Genomic DNA, 23,302 nt, shown 5'->3' on the forward strand with positions numbered 1-23,302 from the left:
GTCTGCATTGTTGGGTCTGGTGTCCTCTCATAGATTCTCTATGAGGTTTAGGTCAGGAGAGTTTGCTGGCCAATCAAGCACAGTGATACTGTGGTTAGTAAACCAGGTATTGGTACTTTTGGCAGTGTGCACAGGTGCCAAGTCCTGCTGGAAAATGAAATTTCCATCTCCAAAAAGCTTGTCGGAAGAGGGAAGCATGACGTGCTCTAACATTTCGTGGCAGATGACACGGTTCCTCAAACCATCACTGATTGTGGAGACTTCACAATGGACCTCAAGCAGCTTGGATTGTGGCCTCTCCACTCTTCCTCCAGACTCTGGGACCGCGATTTCCAAATGAAATGCAAAATTTACTTTCATCTGAAAACAACATCTTGGACCACTGAGCAACAGTCCAGTTCTTTTCTCCTTGGCCCAGGTAAGACACTTCTGGTTGTTATCTATTGGTCATGAGTGGCCTGACACAAGTAATGCGACAGTTGTAGCCCATGTCCTGGATACATCTGTGTGTGGTGGCTCTTGAAGCACTGACTCCAGCAGCAGTCCACTCCTTGTGAATCTCCCCCAAATTTATTAATGGCCTTTTCTTAACAAGCCTATCAAGGCTGCGGTTATCGCGGTTGCCTGTGTGCCTTTTTCTACCACACTTTTCCCTTCCACTCAACCATCCATTAATATTCTTGGATACAGCACCCTGTGAACAGCCAGCTTGTTTAGCAATCACCTTTTGTGGCTTACCCTCCTTGTGGAGTGTGTCAATGGCTGTCTTCTGGACATCTGTGAAGTCAGCAGTCCTCCCCATAATTGTGTAGCCTACTGAACCAGACTACGGGACCATTTTAAACGCTTAGGAAGCCTTTGCAGGTGTTTTGTGGTAATTAATCTAATTTTCTGAAATAATGACTTTTGGGTTTTCATTGGCTGTAAGCCATAGTCATCAACATTAACAGAAATAAACTCTTTAAATAGATCACTCTGTGTGTAATGACTCTATATAATATATGGGAATAGATCCCTCTGTGTGTAATGACTCTATATAATAATAGATCACTCTGTGTTTAATGACTCTATATAATATATAGAAATAGATCCCTCTGTGTGTAATGACTCTATATAATATATACAAATAGATCCCTCTGTAATGACTCTATATAATATATAGAAATAGATCCCTCTGTGCGTAATGACTATATAATATATAGAAATAGATCCCTCTGTGTGTAATGACTCTATATAATATATAGAAATAGATCCCTCTGTGTTTAATGACTATATAATATATAGAAATAGATCCCTCTGTGTGTAATGACTCTATATAATATATAGAAATAGATCCCTCTGTGTGTAATGACTTTATATAATATATGCGGCGTTTCCCTTTGTGAGTTGAATTACTGAAATAAATTAACTTTTTATGGATATTCTAATTTATTGAGATTCACCTGTATCTACCTATCTAGTTCTCCATCTATCTATGAGACTGTATATGTATCTGTTGGTAGAATAGATCATTTCTACATTAGTATTTTTCCCATTGAGACGTTACATACGCACGGCTTGTCTGCAGCTGTAGTTTTGATTTGCTGAGGGAAATTATTGTACGGTATAATAAACTCCCTATGAGCGTCCTATAGAGTAATAAGTCACACTGAGCTACAATACACAGCACAATAAACCAGTGTTCACATACATCTATATCATAAAGCATAGTAATGGCAGTGACGCAGCATGCAGTGGATTAGTATAGACTAGTGCTAGGAAACGTATTACTCAGTAAGAAAGGCAACCAATTTGTACCTTATTCATATGAAATATAATAACTGCCCTTTTTTTCCCAAATCATTTTTATTAAACGCTCACATCGAGACATAAATTTCCACTATTTTAGAGCCTGAATGTAAAATTTTGACATTATTTTAGAATAAGGCACAACTTGATGTGCTAATCTTTTACTACAGGTGCTTGTATATATTGGAAAATGCAGTAGGAAGCATGTTGTGATTGTGGGTAGGTAAGAATAAAAGCTTTAAAGAGACTGTGGCTTACTATAAAGATAGTAAAATATTAGAAGGGGACGAATTTAGTGGAATGAGGATGAGTGGCAATACCAGGCACTGCCATGGGCAAAAGGGAGCACGGAGGAAAAAAAAACACAGCCTTTTCTCATCCCATACAACACTTTTAGGTGTATTTACCATATACTGTTATGAAGATTTTAGACAATTATTAGAAGTAAAGATCTGGATCCACCTCCAAAATATTCCAAATAATATACCTATAATTTCTATTAAGGAGCCACTCTTAGTTTTGCTTAAAATTAAAATAAATAAAAATGTTTTGGACTATTAAAAAAATAAAAATATTTCTTTCAAAATAAGATGTAATAAACTAGTGGTGTCCAAACTCTCACTCTACAGCTGCTGTAAAATCTGCTGCCAGCTGTAAGGACAGGACTGGCAGGGCAGGATCGGCAGGCCTGTCAGGGCAGGATCGGCAGGGCTGTCAGGGCAGGATCGGCAGGGCTGTCAGGGCAGAATCGGCAGGGCTGTCAGGGCAGGATCGGCAGTGCTGTCAGGGCAGGATCGGCTAGGCTGTCAGGGCAGGATCGGCAGTTCTGTCGGACAGGATCGGCAGTGCTGTCAGGGCAGGATCGGCAGTGCTGTCAGGGCAGGATCAGCTAGGCTGTCAGGGCAGGATCGGCTGGGCTGTCAGGGCAGGATCGGCAGGCCTGTCAGGGCAGGATCGGCAGGGCTGTCAGGGCAGGATCGGCAGGGCTGTCAGGGCAGAATCGGCAGGGCTGTCAGGGCAGGATCGGCTAGGCTGTCAGGGCAGGATCGGCTAGGCTGTCAGGGCAGGATCGGCAGTTCTGTCGGACAGGATCGGCAGTGCTGTCAGGGCAGGATCGGCAGTGCTGTCAGGGCAGGATCAGCTAGGCTGTCAGGGCAGGATCGGCTGGGCTGTCAGGGCAGGATCGGCTGGGCTGTCAGGGCAGGATCGGCTGGGCTGTCAGGGCAGGATCGGCTGGGCTGTCATGGCAGGATCGGCAGGGCTGTCGGGGCAGGATCGGCAGGGCTGTCGGGGCAGGATCGGCAGGGCTGTCGGGGCAGGATCGGCAGGGCTGTCAGGGCAGGATCGGCAGGGCTGTCAGGGCAGGATCGGCAGGGCTGTCAGGGCAGGATCGGCAGGGCTGTCAGGGCAGGATCGGCAGGGCTGTCAGGGCAGGATCGGCAGGGCTGTCAGGGCAGGATCGGCAGGGCTGTCAGGGCAGGATCGGCAGGGCTGTCAGGGCAGGATCGGCAGGGCTGTCAGGGCAGGATCGGCAGGGCTGTCAGGGCAGGATCAGCAGGGCTGTCAGGGCAGGATCAGCAGGGCTGTCAGGGCAGGATCGGCAGGGCTGTCAGGGCAGGATCGGCAGGGCTGTCAGGGCAGGATCAGCAGGGCTGTCAGGGCAGAATCGGCAGGGCTGTCAGGGCAGGATCGGCAGGGCTGTCAGGGCAGGATCGGCAGGGCAGAATCGGCAGGGCTGTCAGGGCAGGATCGGCAGGGCTGTCAGGGCAGGATCGGCAGGGCTGTTAGAGCAGGATCGGCAGGGCTGTCAGAGCAGGATCGGCAGGGCTGTTGGGGCAGGATCGGCAGGGCTGTATGGGCAGATTTTTCAGCAGTAAAGCCATAGGTTGGAGGGCCCTAGTATATATAGTAGAGTAAGGACTAGATCAGTGTGGTTCGCTTAAAATATTGGAGAACTTAAAGCACCACTCCAGTGGTTTTATTTATTGCACTGCTGGGGTGGTGCTATAAATCTAAAACCCCTGCCCCTACCTGATATTAACTTCCAGAGGCTTTATCTTCTATCATTGCCGCTCTGCTCGGTCTCGGCGATTTGATACCTGTCGGCTGTTCTAGTGTATCATGGAGGTGCCGGAGGTCACAAATCAATACAAGTCTATAAAAGCCTCACTTTGTTAGGGACCTTAGATTTAAAGTGCCACTCCATCGCTATAAAAACAAAGATCTGGAGTGATGCTTTGATGATCTTTTGGGTTTGTGAAAAACACCCACCCCCTGCTTATTCCAAAAATGACAAAATGGAGGTCCAAGAGAAGATAAATCCTCCAAGCCCTGGTCTGACCCAAGACTATAAATATATTGGGGCAGAAGAACTTGTAACTGCATTGCTATAGGGAAACTCAAGACAAAACTGATGCACTGTGAGCCTAGTGCAGGATCCAAGAAGGTGGTGTCTGATTCCAAGGGCATGTGTCATCAGAAAATCAACTATTATGTGAATCAGGTTTTTGTGGTAAATATATATAGGTATATTTTTTGATTAATTTTGCCATATGATATATCTTTATTTAAAAAAAAAAATATTGCAATCAATCTTGAAAATTTTCACACTGACCACTAAGCCTAATACTAGGTCAGAAGGTGATGCTCAAATCTCACCTCCTCCTCCTCTCTTCACAATGACCTTTGTCCAGATCAGAGCATGTCTAGAAAAGTCTCCTATACAAGTCAACGAGTCACAACTACTGCTGACCATGTCTGCGTGGCTGCGGAAAAGAACGGGAAGTATGGGCTTAATACTAGGCCTACTGGCCAGTGTGAAGATGGCAAGATTAATGCTTGGTGTTTTTTTGCTTTTTCATTTAAATGTAAATATTGATATAAAAAAAAAATCAAAACAAAAAAATACATTTAACATAAAAACTTAAACAACAAGTAATTTCCTGTTGCCAGCATTCCCGTAAAAAAACAAAAAAAAAATGAGTTAATGTCTCGACTTTTAAAACCATGAACTTTGAAGAATAGGGGGAATTTACTAAGTAAATGAAGCAAAACTCTATCTCAAATTAAACCAAAAAACTGGCATATGTTACGTATGGCATGTGTAAATAATTTATGAGCTTTTGGTATTCTTTTTAATGTCCTATTAGACAATTTTGAAAAAGGGGCCTAAAAAAACCCCAAAAAAACCCAAAATCGAACCACATTAATTTATAGACTGAGATATTTTAATTTATAGACTGAGACACTATTTGGGTGAAAAATAAAAGTGTAAATTGAGACAACCAATAGGTGATTGTCTAAAGTAATGCCATTGGCCAGACATAAAAATGTAGCAGAGCGGAGTTTGTAAGGATTTTTAATTGGAGAAGAACTGTTTTTTGGTGTAATGATAGCAGAACTGAGCTTGTTAGATGCCATCCATATGTCCCACTATGGTGAGAAGGGACCACAGTTCATAGGGACCTATTATGCTTGTGTTAAATTGGTGTGAGGTATTAATGATACATTACTGTTTAGAGATATATTTTATAAATGAAACACTGTCTGTCCATCTAGTGAAGACATTCCTGTCACTTGTTAAATAATGTGTAATTATTTTACCGATGTTCTCCTGAATCTGGTGCTGTTATTCTTTTCTTTCTGTATCACTCTGTTCCAGAGATGTGCCCCTTTCTTCCCTAAATGAAAATCTAAGAAGTATATTTAATTGCTGAAATACTGTCTATCCACCTAATTAAAATAGTCCAGTCACTTGTCAATAATGTATTTATTTTTCCTCTGTTCTCCAGAATCTGGTGCGGTTATTCTTTTGTTTCTGTGTCACTCTGTTGCGGAGATATGGTCCCTTCTTCCCTGAATGAAAATCTAAGAAACATATTTTATTACTTTAATACTGTCTATCCATCTAATTAAGACAGTCCTGTCACCTGTCAATAATGTATATTTATTTTACTACTGTTCTCCTGAATTTGGTGCTGTTATTTCTGTGTCACTCTGTTGCGGAGATATGGCCCCTTCTTCTCTGAATGAAAAATCTAGGAGGTATATTTTATTACTGAAATACTGTCTGTCCATCTAATTAAGATAGTCCTGTCACTTGTCAATAATGTATTTCTCCACTGTTCTCCTGAATCTGGTCCTGTTATTGTTTTGTTTCTGTGTCACTCTGTTCTAGAAATATGGCCTCTTTATCTCCGAATAAAAAATCTTAGCGGTACATTTTATTGCTCAAATACTGTCTGTCCATCTAATTAAGACAGTCCTGTCACTTGTCAATAATGTGTATTTATTTTACCGATGTTCTCCTGAATCTGGTGCTGTTATTCTTTTGTTTGTGTCACTCTGTTCCACAGATATGGCCCCTTCTTCCCTGAGTGAAAATCTAAGAAGTGTATTCAATTCCTGAAATACTGTCTATCCACCTAATTCAAACAGTCCAGTCACTTGTCAATAATGTATTTATTTCTCCTCTGTTCTCCTGAATCTGGTGCTGTTATTGTTTTGTTTGTGTCACTCTGTTCCACAGATATGGCCCCTTCTTCCCTGAGTGAAAATCTAAGAAGTATATTCAATTACTGAAATACTGTCTATCCACCTAATTCAAACAGTCCAGTCACTTGTCAATAATGTATTTATTTCTCCTCTGTTCTCCTGAATCTGGTGCTGTTATTGTTTTGTTTCTGTGTCACTCTGTTCCACGGATATGGCCCCTTGTTGTCTGAATAAAAAATCTTAGAGATATATTTTATTACTGAAATACTGTCTATCCATCTAATTAAGACAGTCCTGTCACTTGTGCATAATGTGTATTTATATTTCCGCTGTTCTCCTGAATCTGGTGCTGTTATTCTTTTCTATCTGTGTCACTCTGTTGTGGAGATATGCCCCCTTCTTCTCTGAATGAAAAATCTTAGAGATTATTTTATTAATGAAATACTGTCTATCCATCTAATTAAGACAGTCCTGTCAACTGTCAATAATGTGTATTTATTTTACCTGGTCTAAACACCGTTGTTCTCCTGAATCTGGTGCTGTTATTATTTTCTTTCTGTATCACTCTGTTCTGGAGATATGACCCCTTCTTCCCTGTATGAAAATCTAGACTTGTTAACCAAGGGGGTGTAGTCCTCATTAAGATGCCTAATAGAGAAAAGCTATGGATCATGCCCATTTGGCTAAAAATAAAGACTAGGTTTACATACACAGTGACGAGGAAGCCATATCTCAGGAAATGAGAGGCTCAGGAACAAAAGAAAAAGAGCGCCAAAGTCAGGAGAACAGTGGCATTTAGACTAGCTAAGACAATTATATATTTATGGCATATGACAGGTCAATTTTAATAGCCCTTAAAGGGATAAAGCTCCGTATATAAGTATTAAAGGGTCACACTGTAATGGCAGCCGGACTCTCAATTCTCGGGTATATCGGCCATATGTGAATACCTGTTACCTACACTGTTGAGTAAAGCCACTGTTGTCAATTTCATGGAGTAGAAGGACTGAATTAGAGAGTACTGTATTTGTGAGATGATTTATCGGAGGGAGCTTTGGAGCGGAGATCTAAAATTTACACTACACCATTTATGATATGATCTGAGCCCAATACTCTGGGATACTCCATCTTTAAGGCTCCAGATATTGAATGATTGGCAAAAAGGGAAACTTTGGTGTGGAAAAAGGCTTAAAAATATGCAAGAATTATTTTTGCAGCCACAGAATACCGTACCTTGTCTCTTTAAAGTTTCCCTATGCGCTACTACGGTCATGCACTACCGTGTGGGTTATTGAGGAGAATGCACAATGCTAGCAACACGCTTCAAAAGATAGGGGAAAACAAACCAAATGTGCAGTTTTCCTCCAATGCATTTTCCAAACTAAAACAAAAAACAAACAAACAAAACAAAACAAAAAAAATATGAACACACAGCTTTTAGTTAGTGTCAGGCAGAAAAAAGCCTTTACCTGGACCCTAGGAACAAAAGGCGCTGTTCTTCTATTAAGGCTTTGGCTCTGGTAAGCGAAATTAAACAAAAAGGGGAAAAAAAAAAAAGCAATAAAACAAAAACCAAAAAGACAACAAGCTGAAATTAAAAATAATTCAAAAATAAAACACAAGTATTGAAATCAACATCAAGAGCAACAAAGTACACACCAAAAGCACAACGTTATAGCTGACAATATAGCGGTAATATTTCACTAATCGACCGATGTCACTTATACGAAGTACGGATCAGCTCCACAAACACATGGACCCGGTATGATCTTCAAGGCCAAGTTCACAGGTTCAGTATTTGGTCAGTATTTTACATCAGTATTTGGAAATAACCAATGACTACACTAGATATATAGAGGTTTAACACATTAATGAAAACCTAACAATCACCAAAGAAGGAAAAAATGCAACCCCAAATAGTAAAATATTAAATTTTTATTGTTTAAATGTAAACCAATAGGGAAGAGGACCCAGACACATAGTACATAAAACAAAAAAAAAGAAACAAGGACATCTGACATATAATAAATAGGTGAAAAAAGGAATTTGATTATATACCGTATTTTTCATTTTATAAGACGCACCAGATTATAAGACGCACCCCAAATTTAGAGATAAAGAAAAGGTAAAAAAAAAGAAAGGTCCGTCTTATACTCTGGTGTGTCTTACTGGAGGGAGGTGGCAGCGGTGGTGGAGTGGGATCAAAGGAAACAGAGGCTAGGCAGGCAGCGGCAGCAGGTCAGTGCTCTCAGCGGTGGTGGGTCAGTGCTTGTAGCGGTGGTGGGTCAGTGCTTGTAGCAGTGGTGGGTCAGTGCTTGCAGCGGTGGTGGGTCAGTACTCGCAGCGGCGGCGGGTCAGTGCTTGCAGTGGCGGCGGATCAGTGCTTGCAGCGGTGGTGGGTCAGTACTCGCAGCGGCGGCGGGTCAGTGCTCGCAGCGGCGGCGGGTCAGTGCTCGCAGCGGTGGTGGGTCAGTGCTCGCAGCGGTGGCAGTGGGTCAGTGCACGCAGCGGTGGCGGCAGATCAGTGCTGTCAGTGGCGGTGGGTCAGTGCTGGCAGCGGGTCACTGTTGAGAGCGGCGGGTCAGTGCTGGCAGCGGAAGCTGCGTTGGTTGTGTGGTGGAGAAGGCCGGTGCAGAGAGTGTCCCAGATGCACTGTCGGCGGTACGGTCTTCAAAGAAAAGGCGCCTGGAGTGGTGCATGCGCAGATGAAGCCCTCATCCAAGAGCTCCATCTGCGCACGTGCTAACTCCAGGCACCATCATTTGAAGCCCAGACTGCGAACAGACCATCTGGGACACCAGCCGCACAGCCATCGCAGTCTGCATAGCCAGCTTATCGCCAGCACAGACAGGCACCCGGCCACCCGCACAGATATCCGCACAGACAGCCTCGCCAATTCTCCACCTCCCGGTAAGCTATATTCGGATTTTAAGATGCACCCCTCATTTTCCTCCAAAATTTCTGATATGAAAAGTGCGTCTTATAATCTGAAAAATACGGTAAGTACATAAGTGGGTATACATATTGTATATGGTATATATTAGGTAAATATATACAACACAAAATATGTATGATCACAGTGAATATAATCAATTTATATATAAGGAATATATTACTAGTACAGAACACATCTTTGTGTAAGGAGGATATCCGAAACCAGGCTCTCCCCTTAAAAACATATATTTAAGAGACATGCTCATTGACAAAAAAATACACCATATAGTTAATCCTCAATCATTCAAAGTACATCATCTAAGGTAAGTATTCAACAGCAGGGTCCCATCTCACCCGACGCACATTTCGCACATAAATACTTTGTCTTGGACATCTCCATTTTCCTTCTTTGGTGTTTAATCAGTATTTGGAAGACAAACCCAAGCGTGGGTGCAAAATACAGAAGTGGTGCCCGTGTTTCTATTATACTTTTCCTCTGATTGTTCCACTCCTGGTTTAGACTACACATACTGAGCAAATACTGAATGTGTGAACTTGGCCTTACCTGGATTGTTCTTTTAAACCTTATTTCATCTCTTTTTTTTTTTTGTTAGCCAGGTTCAGACACCTTGGTTGAATGGTTAGCTGCATTTGATGTCAAAGGAAAAGTAGGAATGGATCACAAAGAGGAGAAGATTACAAGAGAACATGGAGGTCCTTTAGGTGGTTTCACACTTTCTGGGGCATATATATCAATAATGTCTTAACTTTCAGATAGTGCAAACTTAGACCAGACAGCGTTAAAGTGCACCCGATTTATCAAAATGATATATGTTGGTTGATAAATCTGGGAAATCTTCTAGTCTTAGGGGGATTGGTTTGTGGCAGAAGTTTCAGTCAAAAACTTTGTAGCATTTTTTCAGGCGCATTAAGCTACTTCACTGTTAAAGGAAACCTGTCACCTGAAGAAACACTACCTGCATAAATAGTGGTGATCTGTAGGTAGATACCATCTAAATGTAGCCTGTTTAATGGACCAGCAGCTACAGGGAGAAAATAAAGTTTTATTCTTCCTGAAGCTGATCCAGTCCAGTTATCGGGGCTGGACCATTAACTCTTTACTATACTGTGAATGCGCTGTGAGGCAATTCTTACAAGCTTAGGCTGCTTTCACACATCCGTTTTTTCCTGTGCGGCACAATCCGGCACTTTGCAGGAAAAACGCGACCGTTTTTTTTTTGCTGCCGGTTGCGTTTCTCCTGCATAGACTTTAATTAGTGCCGCATGGGCTTGCGTTCCGTCCGGTTTTTGCCGCATGTGGCAGATTTAGCCGATGCGGCGGCCGAATGGAACGTTGCCTGGCACGTTTTTTTGTGCGGCAAAAAAACCCGCATCGCGCCGCATCCGGCCGATGCGGCGCATTTTTCAATGCATGCCTATGGACGCCGGATGTGGCGCGATGTGGCAAAAACCGCATCCGGCCGCCGCATGCGGTTTTGTCCACTGCGCATGCTCAGTAGCATGCCGCAAGCGGCAAAAACCGGATGGGCCGCATGTAAAAAATTTATGCAAAGGATGCGGTGTTTTCACCGCATCCGTTGCATAGGTTTCACAGCCGGATTGAGCCGCACGGCTCAAACCGGATGTGTGAAAGCAGCCTTAGGGTGCTTGGTTTGTGGCAAAAATTTGAGAATTTTTTGGAACAGATTAAGGCTAAGTTCACACGTCCTGTAGTCATCAGTTAGAATGGAACCATTGGGAAACTGATTTCTGCAGGATCCGTTTTTTTAACATAGAAATCTATGGACAACAGATCCATTAACGGATTGCTATTTAGCCATCTATTGTACTTGAATTTGTAACGTGTTCATTGTTTTTTTAACAGATCCATTAAAAATGTACGATAAATAGCAATCCGTCAACGCATCCATTGTCCATAGACTCCATGTTAAAAACAGATCCGGCTGACATGTTACTTAACAATGGACAAAAACGTTATGTTTGCACAACGTTTTTGCAAAAAAATCTCTAACAGATCCCTGATAACGGATGATTACTGGACATGTGAACCCAGCCTAAGCCACATCACTGTTAGGCTGAGTTCACATGCCCTGTAGTCATCCGTTAGAACGGAGGATCCTGCAGAGATCTGTTGGGGGAAAAAAGTTCTGCAAACTCAAATTTATTGACTTTTTTTTAAATAACTTGATTTCTCCGTTTTTTGTTTGTTTTTTTTTTTAAATTGGAGTCTATGGATCCGTTAACTGATTGCTATTTTCTCATGCATTTTCTTTTATTTGTAAAGGATCCTTTATTTGCTTACAGGATCCGTTTTAAATGGAAGATAAATAGCAATCCGTTAATGGATCCGTTCTCCCACAGACTTCATTGTTAACAAATACAGATCTAGCAATAATCAATTATTTAACCACAGAGAAAAAAAGTTGAGTTTGCAAAACTTTTTTTTGCCAACGGATCTCTTCAGGATCCGCTCTAACGTATGATTACTGGAAAGTGAACTCTGCCTTAAAGGGAACTGGTCACCTCAAGAAACACTACCTGTATATATAGTGGTGATCTGTTGTTGATATCATCTAAATATTATGTAGCCTGTTTAATGGAGCAGCAGCTACAGGGAAAAAAAATAAAGTTTTATTCTCCCTGCAGCTGATCCATTCACTGCTTACTATATGGTGACTGTGCTGTAATTGGCACTATGATTGACCGTCTTCTCTGCATACATATGTTGCACACACAGCGAAGCAAGCTGTCATAATGCAGGGGAGTGATCTAGCGCTCTCACTGTGTACTGATCAGTGACTGGAATCGTTCCCTGCGATGACTGGAAGTCAGCAGCTACAAGTAGATCAAAACTTCATTTTCTCCCTGGAGCTGTTGCTCTACTCAGCCAGCTACATGGGATCTAAATGCTATTTACTTGCAGATCACCCCTATATTTTCAGATAAGTAGCGATTCTCCAGATGACCGCTTCCCTCCCTTGCATTGCCATATGTCGGATGCACACGGAGACTTGGATACTCTCATTGTATGTGCTGATGTACAACCTTGGGCATACGCTTTTCCAACATGTACGGTGCATAGGGACATAGTCACATGTGGCACATATATGGGGTGAGAATCAATTCCAGTCATCCTAATGGGGCAATTTCATGTATTTCTGCAGGCGCCCTTCAGATGAAGGGACAGTCGCAGACATTTCTCCAGCCTCTTAGGGGCACTTTGCACGCTGCGACATCATTACTGCAATATCGTTGGGGTCAAATCGAAAGTGACGCACATCCGGCGCCGGTAACGACATCGCAACGTGTAAAGCCTAGATGCGCCGATAAACGATCGCAAAAGCGTCGAAAATCGGTGATCTGTGTAATGTCGGTCATTTTCATAATATCGCACCAATAGGAGATACGATGTTGTTCCTCGTTCCTGCGGCAGTACACATCGCTGTGTGTGAAGCCGCAGGAGCGAGGAACATCTCCTTACCTGCCTCCACCGGCTATGAGGAAGGAAGGAGGTGGGCGGGATGTTACGGCCGCTCATCTCCGCCCCTCCGCTTCTATTGGCCGCCTGCCGTCACTGTGACGCTGAACGAACTGCCCCCCTTAGGAAGGAGGCGGGTCGCCGGCCAGAGCGACGTCGCAGGGCAGATATGTGCGTGTGAAGCTGCCATAGCGATAATGTTCGCTACGGCAGCTATCACAAAATATCGCATGTGCGACGGGGGCAGTTACTATCGCGCTCGGCATCGCAGCATCGGCTAGCGATGTCGCAGCGTGCAAAGTACCCCTTAGTTGCATTTGGATATCCTAAAGTAAAGGTTCATCATTCCCTTCTCTTTGTGATCGGTTCCCATTTTTTCCTATAACAAATGTGATAACGGTGACGATAATGGTGTGTGAACTGGTCCTAATACTTCAGTACATGAGATGATCTGCATCTGATACTGTATTTACACTCAGTGATTATTTGTACCAGACAGACGAGTATAAATTGTCACATAAGTAGAATATAAGAATATAAACACATAAAACACAGGTCTAACAATAGCACATCGTCATATAACAACACAATAGTATTACCGGGATAGTAGCTGGTGTTATGTGTTGAACTAATGTTTGCTATATGTAAAGTTTCTAAAGGATTTGTCCATCTCTGCACTGGACTGAATTGGTTCTAAAGACTTAGAAAGTAATTAGCTGTCAAGGTAAAGGGTAATTTCCAAAATGATAAGTTATCGCTTTAATCCACCTGGGGGTCTGACTGCTAGGACCCTCGGCATTCAGAAATCGGGGCTCTTAGAATGGGATTCTGCAGCTCTGTTGTGAATAGAGCAGATATCTGCATAATTCTCAGCATTCATTGTCTATGAGACTGTTGGAAAAAGTAAAGTATTGTGATCAGCAAGTTCCAGTAGTCCCATAGTCAATGAATGAAGCAGACTGAGCATTCACAACTCTACTCCATTCATTGTCTATGAGAGTGTTGGAAAAAGTCAAGTATTGTGCTTAGTAGTTTCCAGTAGTCCCATAGACAATGAATGAAGCAGAATAAGCATTCACAATTCTACACCATTCATTGTCGATGAGACTGTTGGAAAAAGTCAAGTATTTTACTCAGCAATTTCCATTAGTCCCTTAGACAATGAATGAAGCAGATTGAGCATTCACAACTCTGCTCCATTCAAGACTGGGCTGCATTATAGGGTTCCCTGTGGATCAGTAATTTAGCCCTTATCTTATAGATAAAGGAAAACTTCTGTTTTTAGTATTAACCATTTAAAGACTGTGTTATGTTGGATGGTGCTCTGTGCATTACTTTCTATTGACAACCCTCCATATAGAGCAGAGCATTGTATGATCCCCAAATAACAGTGTATACATTGACCAGATACCACTTTCATGTAGTAGCCATAATAGCACTGCTATACAATGCTGCCAGCACCGTGTATTGCAAAAAGTGTACTGGACAGTAACATATACACTTAAAGCGCACCAACCACCAGGAATTTCCTATATAAACTAAAGCCAGTGCTATACTGGCGGTATCATGCTGATTCTATACATACCTTTAGTTGTGAGATCGGATGTATAGTTTCTGAAATACAGGCAAGTAAAGTTTGTCAAATGCTCTGTTATTTGATTGACAGCAGCTACAGAATATCTAATAGGTGGGTCGGGTTTTGTTAGTTATTCCCGCCTGGTTGGTCCTCTTTGAGTTTGGTGTGTACCCACCCCTGTCTGCCTGCAGATCCTTCCTCCCTCCCTCCTCACCCTGCAATAGCAAAGAAAGGAGAGGAAGGACAGGCAGCAGACACGGGAGGGAATAACTAGCAAAACCCGACCACCTATTAGATATTCTGTAGCTGCTATCAATCAAGTAACAGTGCATTTCACAAACTTTACTTGCCTGTATTACAGAAACTATACATCCGATCTCACACCTAAAGATATGTATAGAATCAGCCTGATAGTACCAGTATAGCACTGGCTTTAGGTTATATAGGAAAATCCTGGTGGCTGGTCCTCTTTAAGCTAATAACTAAGCAATGCGATGTCTAAATAATACTGTCATAAAACGAACATTCAAGGGGTTGTGCTGCAACCATATTGTCACTACCACAAAATAGTAGAGAGGTTGCTGATCACTGCTGTATCCCCTACAAATCGCGAGAAATAGGGTTCGGAGTAGAGAATATTATAGTCCACTGCGACCTCCGTCACTCCCATAGACTCTGATTAGAGCAGCAGTGTCCTTGCTTAATCCCACTCCCGTCACACGGGGAACTCAGGACCCCTGTTATTTTGTGATCAGTGAAGGTCCTGGAGGTGAGACCCCCAGCGATCACTAACTTATCACCTCCCTTGTTGTGATTGTGGGACTACCTCTGGACTAGCTAGATGCATCGGGGACTAGTCAATTTTGTTATAGGGCAAGGAAAAGATGACAAGTGTGCACTTGGCTCAATTTTTTGATCATTTATCATCACTTTCATTTTTTAAAAGAAATAGGGGGAAACCCCCCAAAAATGTGCAGATGCAAAGTGGAGTGGAAGTGAACGTGTAAAATATGGACTATCATACCCAATTATATTAATTAATTAAATAAATAAATAAATTCTTGGCCCTTCCATCGTAGAATGTTTTAACTTTTACCTGTTATCCACTTGTTTGTTCACCACCCACGAGGCACAGCTTAGACGTTCTCATTTGTGTCTCATCCCTACCTTATATCCTGGTGTATAACATTACTGTGTGCGCGGTATGTAATGCTATTATGTAGCCATGGAATGGCGGCATTATCAGACATCTTATTTTTTTTGTACTATTAATAATTTAGCTATATGACAGTATTAGGCTAAGTTCACATGTCCCGTAGTGATCCGTTAGAATGGGTCCCTTGGGAAACTGATCCATTTTTTTTTGTAACACTGGTGTCTATTGACAACGGATCCGTTAACAGATTGCTATTTAGCCATTTGTTGTACTTGTATTCGTAATGGATCAATGATTTGCTTAACGGATCTGTTACAAATGGGCGATACCCATTGTAAATGTGCAATAGATAGCAATCCGTTGCAAATGGGTGATAGATGGCAATCTGCAAATGGGTGATATATAGCAATCTGTTGCAAATGGGTGAAAGATAGCAATCTGTTTTAAATAGGGGATAGATAGTAATCCACTGCAAATGGGCAATAAATAGCAATCGGTTCTAAATAGGGGATAGATAGCAATCCCATGCAAATGGCGATAGAGAGCAATCCATTGCAAATGGGGGATAGATAGCAATCCGTTTAAATAGGGGATAGATAGCAATCCGTTACAAATATGCGAGAGATAGCAATCCATTCTAAATATGCGAGAGATAGCAATCCATTCTAAATAGGGGATAGATAGCAATCCATTGCAAATCGGCGAGAGATAGCGATCCATTCTAAATAGGGGATAGATAGCAATCCATTCTAAATATGCGAGAGATAGCAATCCATTCTAAATAGGGGATAGATAGCAATCCATTGCAAATCGGCGAGAGATAGCGATCCATTCTAAATAGGTGATAGCAATCCGTTCTAAATAGGGGATAGATAGCAATCCGTTCTAAATAGGGGATAGATAGCAATCCGTTCTAAATAGGGGATAGATAACAATCCGTTCTAAATAGGGGATAGATAGCGATCTGTTGTAAATAGGGGATAGATAGCAATCCGTTCTAAATAGGGGATAGATAGCAATCCGTTCTAAATAGGGGATAGATAACAATCCGTTCTAAATAGGGGATAGATAGCGATCTGTTGTAAATAGGGGATAGATAGCGATCTGTTGTAAATAGGGGATAGATAGTGATCCATTCTAAATAGGGGATAGATAGTGATCCGTTCTAAATAGGGGATAGATAGTGATCCGTTCTAAATAGGGGATAGATAACAATCCGTTCTAAATAGGGGATAGATAGCGATCTGTTGTAAATAGGGGATAGATAGCGATCTGTTGTAAATAGGGGATAGATAGTGATCCATTCTAAATAGGGGATAGATAGTGATCCGTTCTAAATAGGGGATAGATAGTGATCCGTTCTAAATAGGGGATAGATAACAATCCGTTCTAAATAGGGGATAGATAGCGATCTGTTGTAAATAGGGGATAGATAGCGATCTGTTGTAAATAGGGGATAGATAGCGATCTGTTGTAAATAGGGGATAGATAGTGATCCATTCTAAATAGGGGATAGATAGCAATCCATTGCAATTTGGTGATAGATAGCAATCCATTGCATATGGGCAATACCCATTTTAAATGTGCAGTAGATAGCAATCCGTTGCAAATGGGGGATAGATAGCAATCCATTGCAATTGGGTAATATATGGCAATCCGTTGCAAATGGGCGATACCCGTTTTAAATGTGCAATAGATAGCAATCCGTTAATGGATCTGTCCTCCATAGACTCTAAATGTTAAAAACGGATCCGGCCGACATCCGTTATTTTAAAACGGACAAAAGAGTTGTGTTTGCAGAGCTTTTTGCACGTGTACAGATCTCTGACGGATCCGTGATAACGGATGACTATGGGATCTGTGAACCCAGCCTAACCTTAACCCTGATGTGAAATAATGTGAGTGGTCAAAATCTATGCGCAAAGACAATGCGGAGAAAAAGCAAAATGTTTCATAGCGATTACCTCCAGCCCATTTCTTCATAGAAAAATGATTTTCAATGTTGTGTAAATGTCAAATATGATAATATCTAATTATAGCTATTACACATGGGTTCTGGTCATGCACTTGGCGTTCTGACATGTTACCTGCTGTTAGAGGCATATGGTATCTGTATCCCACATAACTAACGCACACGTCAGTGAGTGGAGATCGTATTCAACTGCAATGTCCTAGTTTAGTTCAGAAATGTTAAGGCAATAAATATGTCAGTAAGTATACGGTAGTGTAGGCAAAATATAAATATATATATATATATATAAAAATATATATATATATATATATATATATATATATATATAAAAATATATATATATATATATATATATATATATATATATATATATATATATATATATATATATATATAAATAAATGTGTGTAAAAATATGGAAATATTACATTCACCAACTGCTATTGTTAATTTGGAATTATATTCAGTAAACCCCACTGCTATAGATAGGATGGGTGTAAAGATCATCATGAATAGACAATGTATACAGCTACATCTCACCTGCCATGGATGTGTTAAACTTTTCATTACCCAATATATTTTTTTAGATTTTAGAAATATGTCTGGTGAGATGTGTCCAACCGCACCCGAAAATGCCCCTTTGTAGAAAATATTCATAGGTGTCTGATGTGTCCCAAAATGTCTCACTTTTCAGGACAGTTTTTTTTGAGTATTTAAAGAAATGCATGCAATTGGGGCTAAAAAGAATTTTTGCAATTGGGTTTCCATAAACGTTTTGCATCGTTTGCTTTCTATAGCCTCTGTGGTGCCGATGTCAATTGCTGGATGCAGAATGAGTTAACTGAGAATCTGTCAGTCATCTCACTATGATAGCCATGGGCCGGGTACCCACGATCAGGATTAGCATCATTTTGGAAGCAGCGTACTTCTGCTGTACCCAAAAAGCTGCGTTGTACAGTACAAGCACAGTGGATGGGATTTATAGAAATCTCCTGCGCACTGTGCTTCTATTGTACGCATCGGAAGCTCAGCTTTTCCAGCTGCCGCATGTCCGCAGCATGTCCATTTATGCTTGCGGAGATGTGAGTGTTCTCAGTGAGGAGAGCACAGTGAAAGTCTGCAGAGTGCAGAATCCTCATCATGAGCATGGACAGTGCGATCTCCCCCAATGAACACAAGCGTCTACACAAGGAGGGATGAACGCAGCGTGCCTGGATCATGGGAATGTACTCTAAAGTGTACTTTACACGCTGTGACATCGCTAGCGATGTCAAACGTGATAGCACCCGCCCCCGTCGTTCGTGCGACATTTGGTGCTTGCTGCCGTAGCGAACATTATTGCTACGGCAGCGTCACACGCACATACCTTGTCTGCGACGTCGCTGCGACCGCCGAACAATCCCTCCCTCAAGGGGGAGGTGCTTTCGGCATCATGGTGACGTCACTGTGGCGTCACTAAGCGGCCAGCCAATAGAAGCAGAGGGGCGGAGATGAGCGGGACGTAACATCTCGCCCACCTCCTTCCTTCCTCATTACCGGTGGTTGCAGGTAAGGAGATGTTCGTCGTTCCTGCGGTGTCACACACAGCGATGTGTGCTACCGCAGGAACGAAAAACAACATCGTACCTGTGGCAGCAGCGATATTAAGGAAAGGAGCGACGTGTCAACGATCACCGTTTTTGAACGATTTTGCGATTGTTGATCGTTGCTCCTTGGTGTCACACGCTGCAATGTCGCTACCGGCGCCGGATGTGCGGCACTAACGACGTGACCCCGACGATATATCGGTAGCGATGTCGCAGCGTGTAAAGCCCCCTTAAGGCTGTGTGTCCACGATGAGCTTTTATCGCATTTTTGATGCTGCATATTTTCGCTGCAACGTTTACAGTTTCAACAAAGTAGATGGGATTAATAGGAATCTCCTGTCTACTGTGCCTCTGACCAGCGGTGCATTTTCCCAATCTGCGGCATGACAATTTCTCTTGTGGGTATTCTCCGTTTACTGTGTGGAATTTCCACATAGATCGTATTAGATAAGGAAAACGTATTTGGATTGCATTTCTGCACCGATTTATGGATGCTAATTCCAGCCTGACTGCAGGATTTAGGACCTGAACTGAAGCTTCATAGATCCTGGATCAGGGCCGTATTTGCCACTAGGCACCCGTGGTCCCGTGCCTGGGGCGGCGCGTTGCGATAGGCGGCACTTTCTGGCAGCAAAAAAAAGTAATTTTTTTTACATCCTCTCCTGATGAACCTTCATTTCGAGTCTATATTCCTGCAGTAGGGCTGGGATTGTATTTATAATACATGGAAACAAATGGGAATGTAATACACTGATATGAAACTGGCTTTAGCATATTATAGGAAAATCATGTGAACAAATCTGAAAATTGTTTATTAAAGGTTTTGTCCCATAAATAACAAACACTAACGAGCAAAAGGGTAACAATGTTTTGACCTTTTGACTTTCAGGCTCCTTATCTCTCCATCCACTACAGCTTTGAACGTCAGACGACCTTCATTTTATAGACAATCATCTCGGCTATGTCATACATAAATTCCACTTGTAGCTATTTAGCCTATGATTAGCTATGCAGATTCTTGTCATGTTACTGCATTGTTCTGGTTTTGCTCCTGAAAATCAAAATTTTTGATTAGTTTGTTAGTATTTTGTAAATCCACCTTTGGCTTCCAACACTGCCTGAATCCTTCTGGGCTCTCAATCAGATTAAAGCATGTCTCAACCGAAATCTGATCCCAGGTCACTTTTACACGTTCCCAGTGTTGGTGCATAATGGCTGACTTGGGTATGTATACAGCTTTTTCTTCAACTCTACCCACAAGTGTTCTATTAGGTTGACGTCTGGGGACTGTGTGGACAATCCAGACCCTCTACTTCATTGTCATTAAACCATTTCTTCACCAATCTCGTATGCTTTGGGTCATTGTCCTGCTGGAACACTATGTCATCCTTTTCATACCCATAGTACTCAAGTGTATGAAGTAACTCGTCTTGTAGGATACTCACATATTGCCCAGCATTGAGACCACCATTGATCCTGGTCAAGTATCCAACGCATTTGGCTGTGAAACACCTCAATCTCATCAGGCTTCCTCCAACAAACTTGTCAGTTTCTTCAATTTCTTGATCCGTTAGCTTCTTTTTCCCCTTGTTATTTCCAGACCCAGTTGCACCTATCATAGCCTAGTCTATTGACTTTCATCTCATAGCTTCAAATCAACCATTTCCATCCTTCTACTGTCCACGTTTTGTGCTTTTTTGCAACCTCAAGCTGATGCTTCTTATGATGATATTGAAGTTGAGGCTTCTCTACCATTCCAGACTTGTGTAACATGCGTCACACGGTGCTTGCATGGACGTCTGCGATCTCACGATTATGAAGCATTCGAGTCGCCTCCACTGCCGTGTTTGTAGCACCAGATCTGATGGACCTTGTGATGAGCTGACTTATTGATTCCGGTATTTTGTCTGGACGTCCTCGTCTTGGCTATTGAAATGATGGACGGACTTCATTCCGTATTCTTCCAACTATCATAGCACTCACATGATACCTGTTTGCAATTTTCTTGGCCGAGAGACCGCTATCGATGAGCTGGATGATGCAGTTTCCAATTTTCTTGGCCGAGAGACCGCTATTGATGAGCTGGATGATGCGGTTTCCAATTTTCTTGGCCGAGAGACCGCTATCGATGAGCTGGATAATGCTGTTTCCAATTGTCTTGGCTGAGAGACCGCTATCTATGAGCTGGATGATGGTGTTTCCAATTTTCTTGTCCGAGAGACCGCTATCGATGAGCTGGATGATGCTGTTTCCAATTGTCTTGGCTGAGAGACCGCTATCGATGAGCTGGATGAAGCGGTTTCCAATTGTCTTGGCTGAGAGACCGCTATCGATGAGCTGGATGATGCGGTTTCCAATTTTCTTGTCCGAGAGACCGCTATCGATGAGCTGGATGATGCTGTTTCCAATTTTCTTGTCCGAGAGACCGCTATCGATGAGCTGGATGATGCTGTTTCCAATTTTCTTGTCCGAGAGACCGCTATCGATGAGCTGGATGATGCGGTTTCCAATTTTCTTGTCCGAGAGACCGCTATCGATGAGCTGGATGATGCTGTTTCCAATTTTCTTGTCCGAGAGACCGCTATCGATGAGCTGGATGATGCTGTTTCCAATTTTCTTGTCCGAGAGACCGCTATCGATGAGCTGGATGATGCGGTTTCCAATTGTCTTGGTTGAGAGACCGCTATCGATGAGCTGAATGATGCTGTTTCCAATTGTCTTGGCTGAGAGATCGCCATCGATAAGCTGGATGATGCTGTTTCTAATTGTCTTGGCTGAGAGATCGCTATCGATAAGCTGGATGATGCTGTTTCCAATTGTCTTGGCTGAGAGACCGCTATCGATGAGCTGGATGATGCTGTTTTCAATTGTATTGGCTGAGAGACCGCTAATGATGAGCTGGATGATGCGGTTTCCAATTTTCTTGTCTGAGAGATCGCTATCGATGAGCTGGATGATGCTGTTCCCAATTTTCTTGGCCAAGAGACCGCTATCAATGAGCTGGATGATGCGGTTCCCCATTTTTGGAAAATCTTCTTCACGGCTGCTCCTTGATTTCAACCAGTGACATTTTGGTTAGGAATTAATCTAATAACACCCTGAGCTATTAGGGAATGTGTGAACAAGATATAAATTGTTTTATACAGGAAGAAAAAGAATTTTCCACCAGTAGCAAAACAGTAACAATGCAGTGACATGGCAAGAATCGGCATAACTAATCATATGCTAAATAGTTGCAAGTCAAGTTTATGTATGAGATAGGCAAGATGATTGTCTATAAAATGAAGGTCGTCTCATGCTCAAAGATGTAGTGGATGGTGAGATATGCAGCCTGAATATCAAAAATTCAAAACATTGTTACCCTTTTGCTTGTCAGTGTATCTCCTTTTCACAGGATAGATGATAAATGCATGTTCACTGGAGAAGAGGCTGTTATGATTCCCACAAATACTGAGTATGGAGGTCCATGTGTGAATGGTGTGATAACGAGCATGTGCGACATATAGCGGTGTTTGCACTAGCCCACTAACACTTTATTTATATAGGGGGGGCTTTAGGAGCCCAGTTCTAGTGAATGGTCATAGATTTAACATGTAAGTTTAGATAGCCAGATTTGTTTTGCTGATTTATTGCTAAACCCACCTATTTTACGAAGTATACTGCACCCTTTAAACACAGCACCACTCACGCTTCATTTATTTTTATTTTTTTTAAAGACGATAGTATTTAATTTGATCTAAATGTTATGTATCCATAAGTGGAGGTGTCTATTTAACCTTGAATGAGTTCCCTTGGCCAAGCAGTTACCCATAAATGTAGTCATCCGCTACAATGTAAGTGATAAACTGCCGCAATTAACAAGAGGCTAAAGAAGCAATGTTTATGAAGGCATATAACATTTCCTAATCTCACCCCATTAGAGTCCCCTAGGAAGAAGCAATGCACTAAGAGTCTGTGGGCTGAATTCTATGAAGTAATAAACATTACTGAGCCATCTTACACTACACAATATGCCACCCTCCTGACAACCTGACACCCTACAGAAAGTCCAAAATAAAGGAAAGACATGACTACCGGGGAGGGTGATTACATGGTATCAGTTAGTATGTAAAATATGGCTATATGCACATGTCGTCCCAAATATCTGTCCCGTCACAGAGGGCAAGGATTCAGTTTATTACTTTAGCCATGTATAGTTAAGTGGTTCCTTGACACCCACCCCTAGGGCATATTCTCCTAACAACCCTTCTTTTGTGCTCCTAAACTCCCCTTGTGACCATCCAGTTCTCCAAGCAGG

The 23,302-nt window shown here is 42.2% G+C and overlaps 1 protein-coding gene across 50 annotated transcripts in view; it reads right to left on the reverse strand.

The window, feature by feature from the left end:
• RIMS2 (regulating synaptic membrane exocytosis 2) overlaps positions 1-23,302 on the reverse strand; it is a 990,720-nt gene that overhangs the window by 323,784 nt on the left and 643,634 nt on the right. For 34 of the 50 annotated variants that reach the window (XM_075353016.1, XM_075352970.1, XM_075352971.1 and 31 more), the window contains one exon: positions 7,752-7,799. The exons of the other annotated variants lie outside the window; for them this stretch is intronic. In XM_075353016.1, the coding sequence (XP_075209131.1) occupies positions 7,752-7,799 (48 nt within the window). The remainder of the gene's footprint in view (positions 1-7,751; positions 7,800-23,302) is intronic. 50 annotated transcript variants of the gene reach the window in all.

Source organism: Anomaloglossus baeobatrachus, chromosome 6 (genome assembly GCF_048569485.1).
Source record: "Anomaloglossus baeobatrachus isolate aAnoBae1 chromosome 6, aAnoBae1.hap1, whole genome shotgun sequence".
Lineage (NCBI taxonomy): Eukaryota > Metazoa > Chordata > Amphibia > Anura > Aromobatidae > Anomaloglossus > Anomaloglossus baeobatrachus.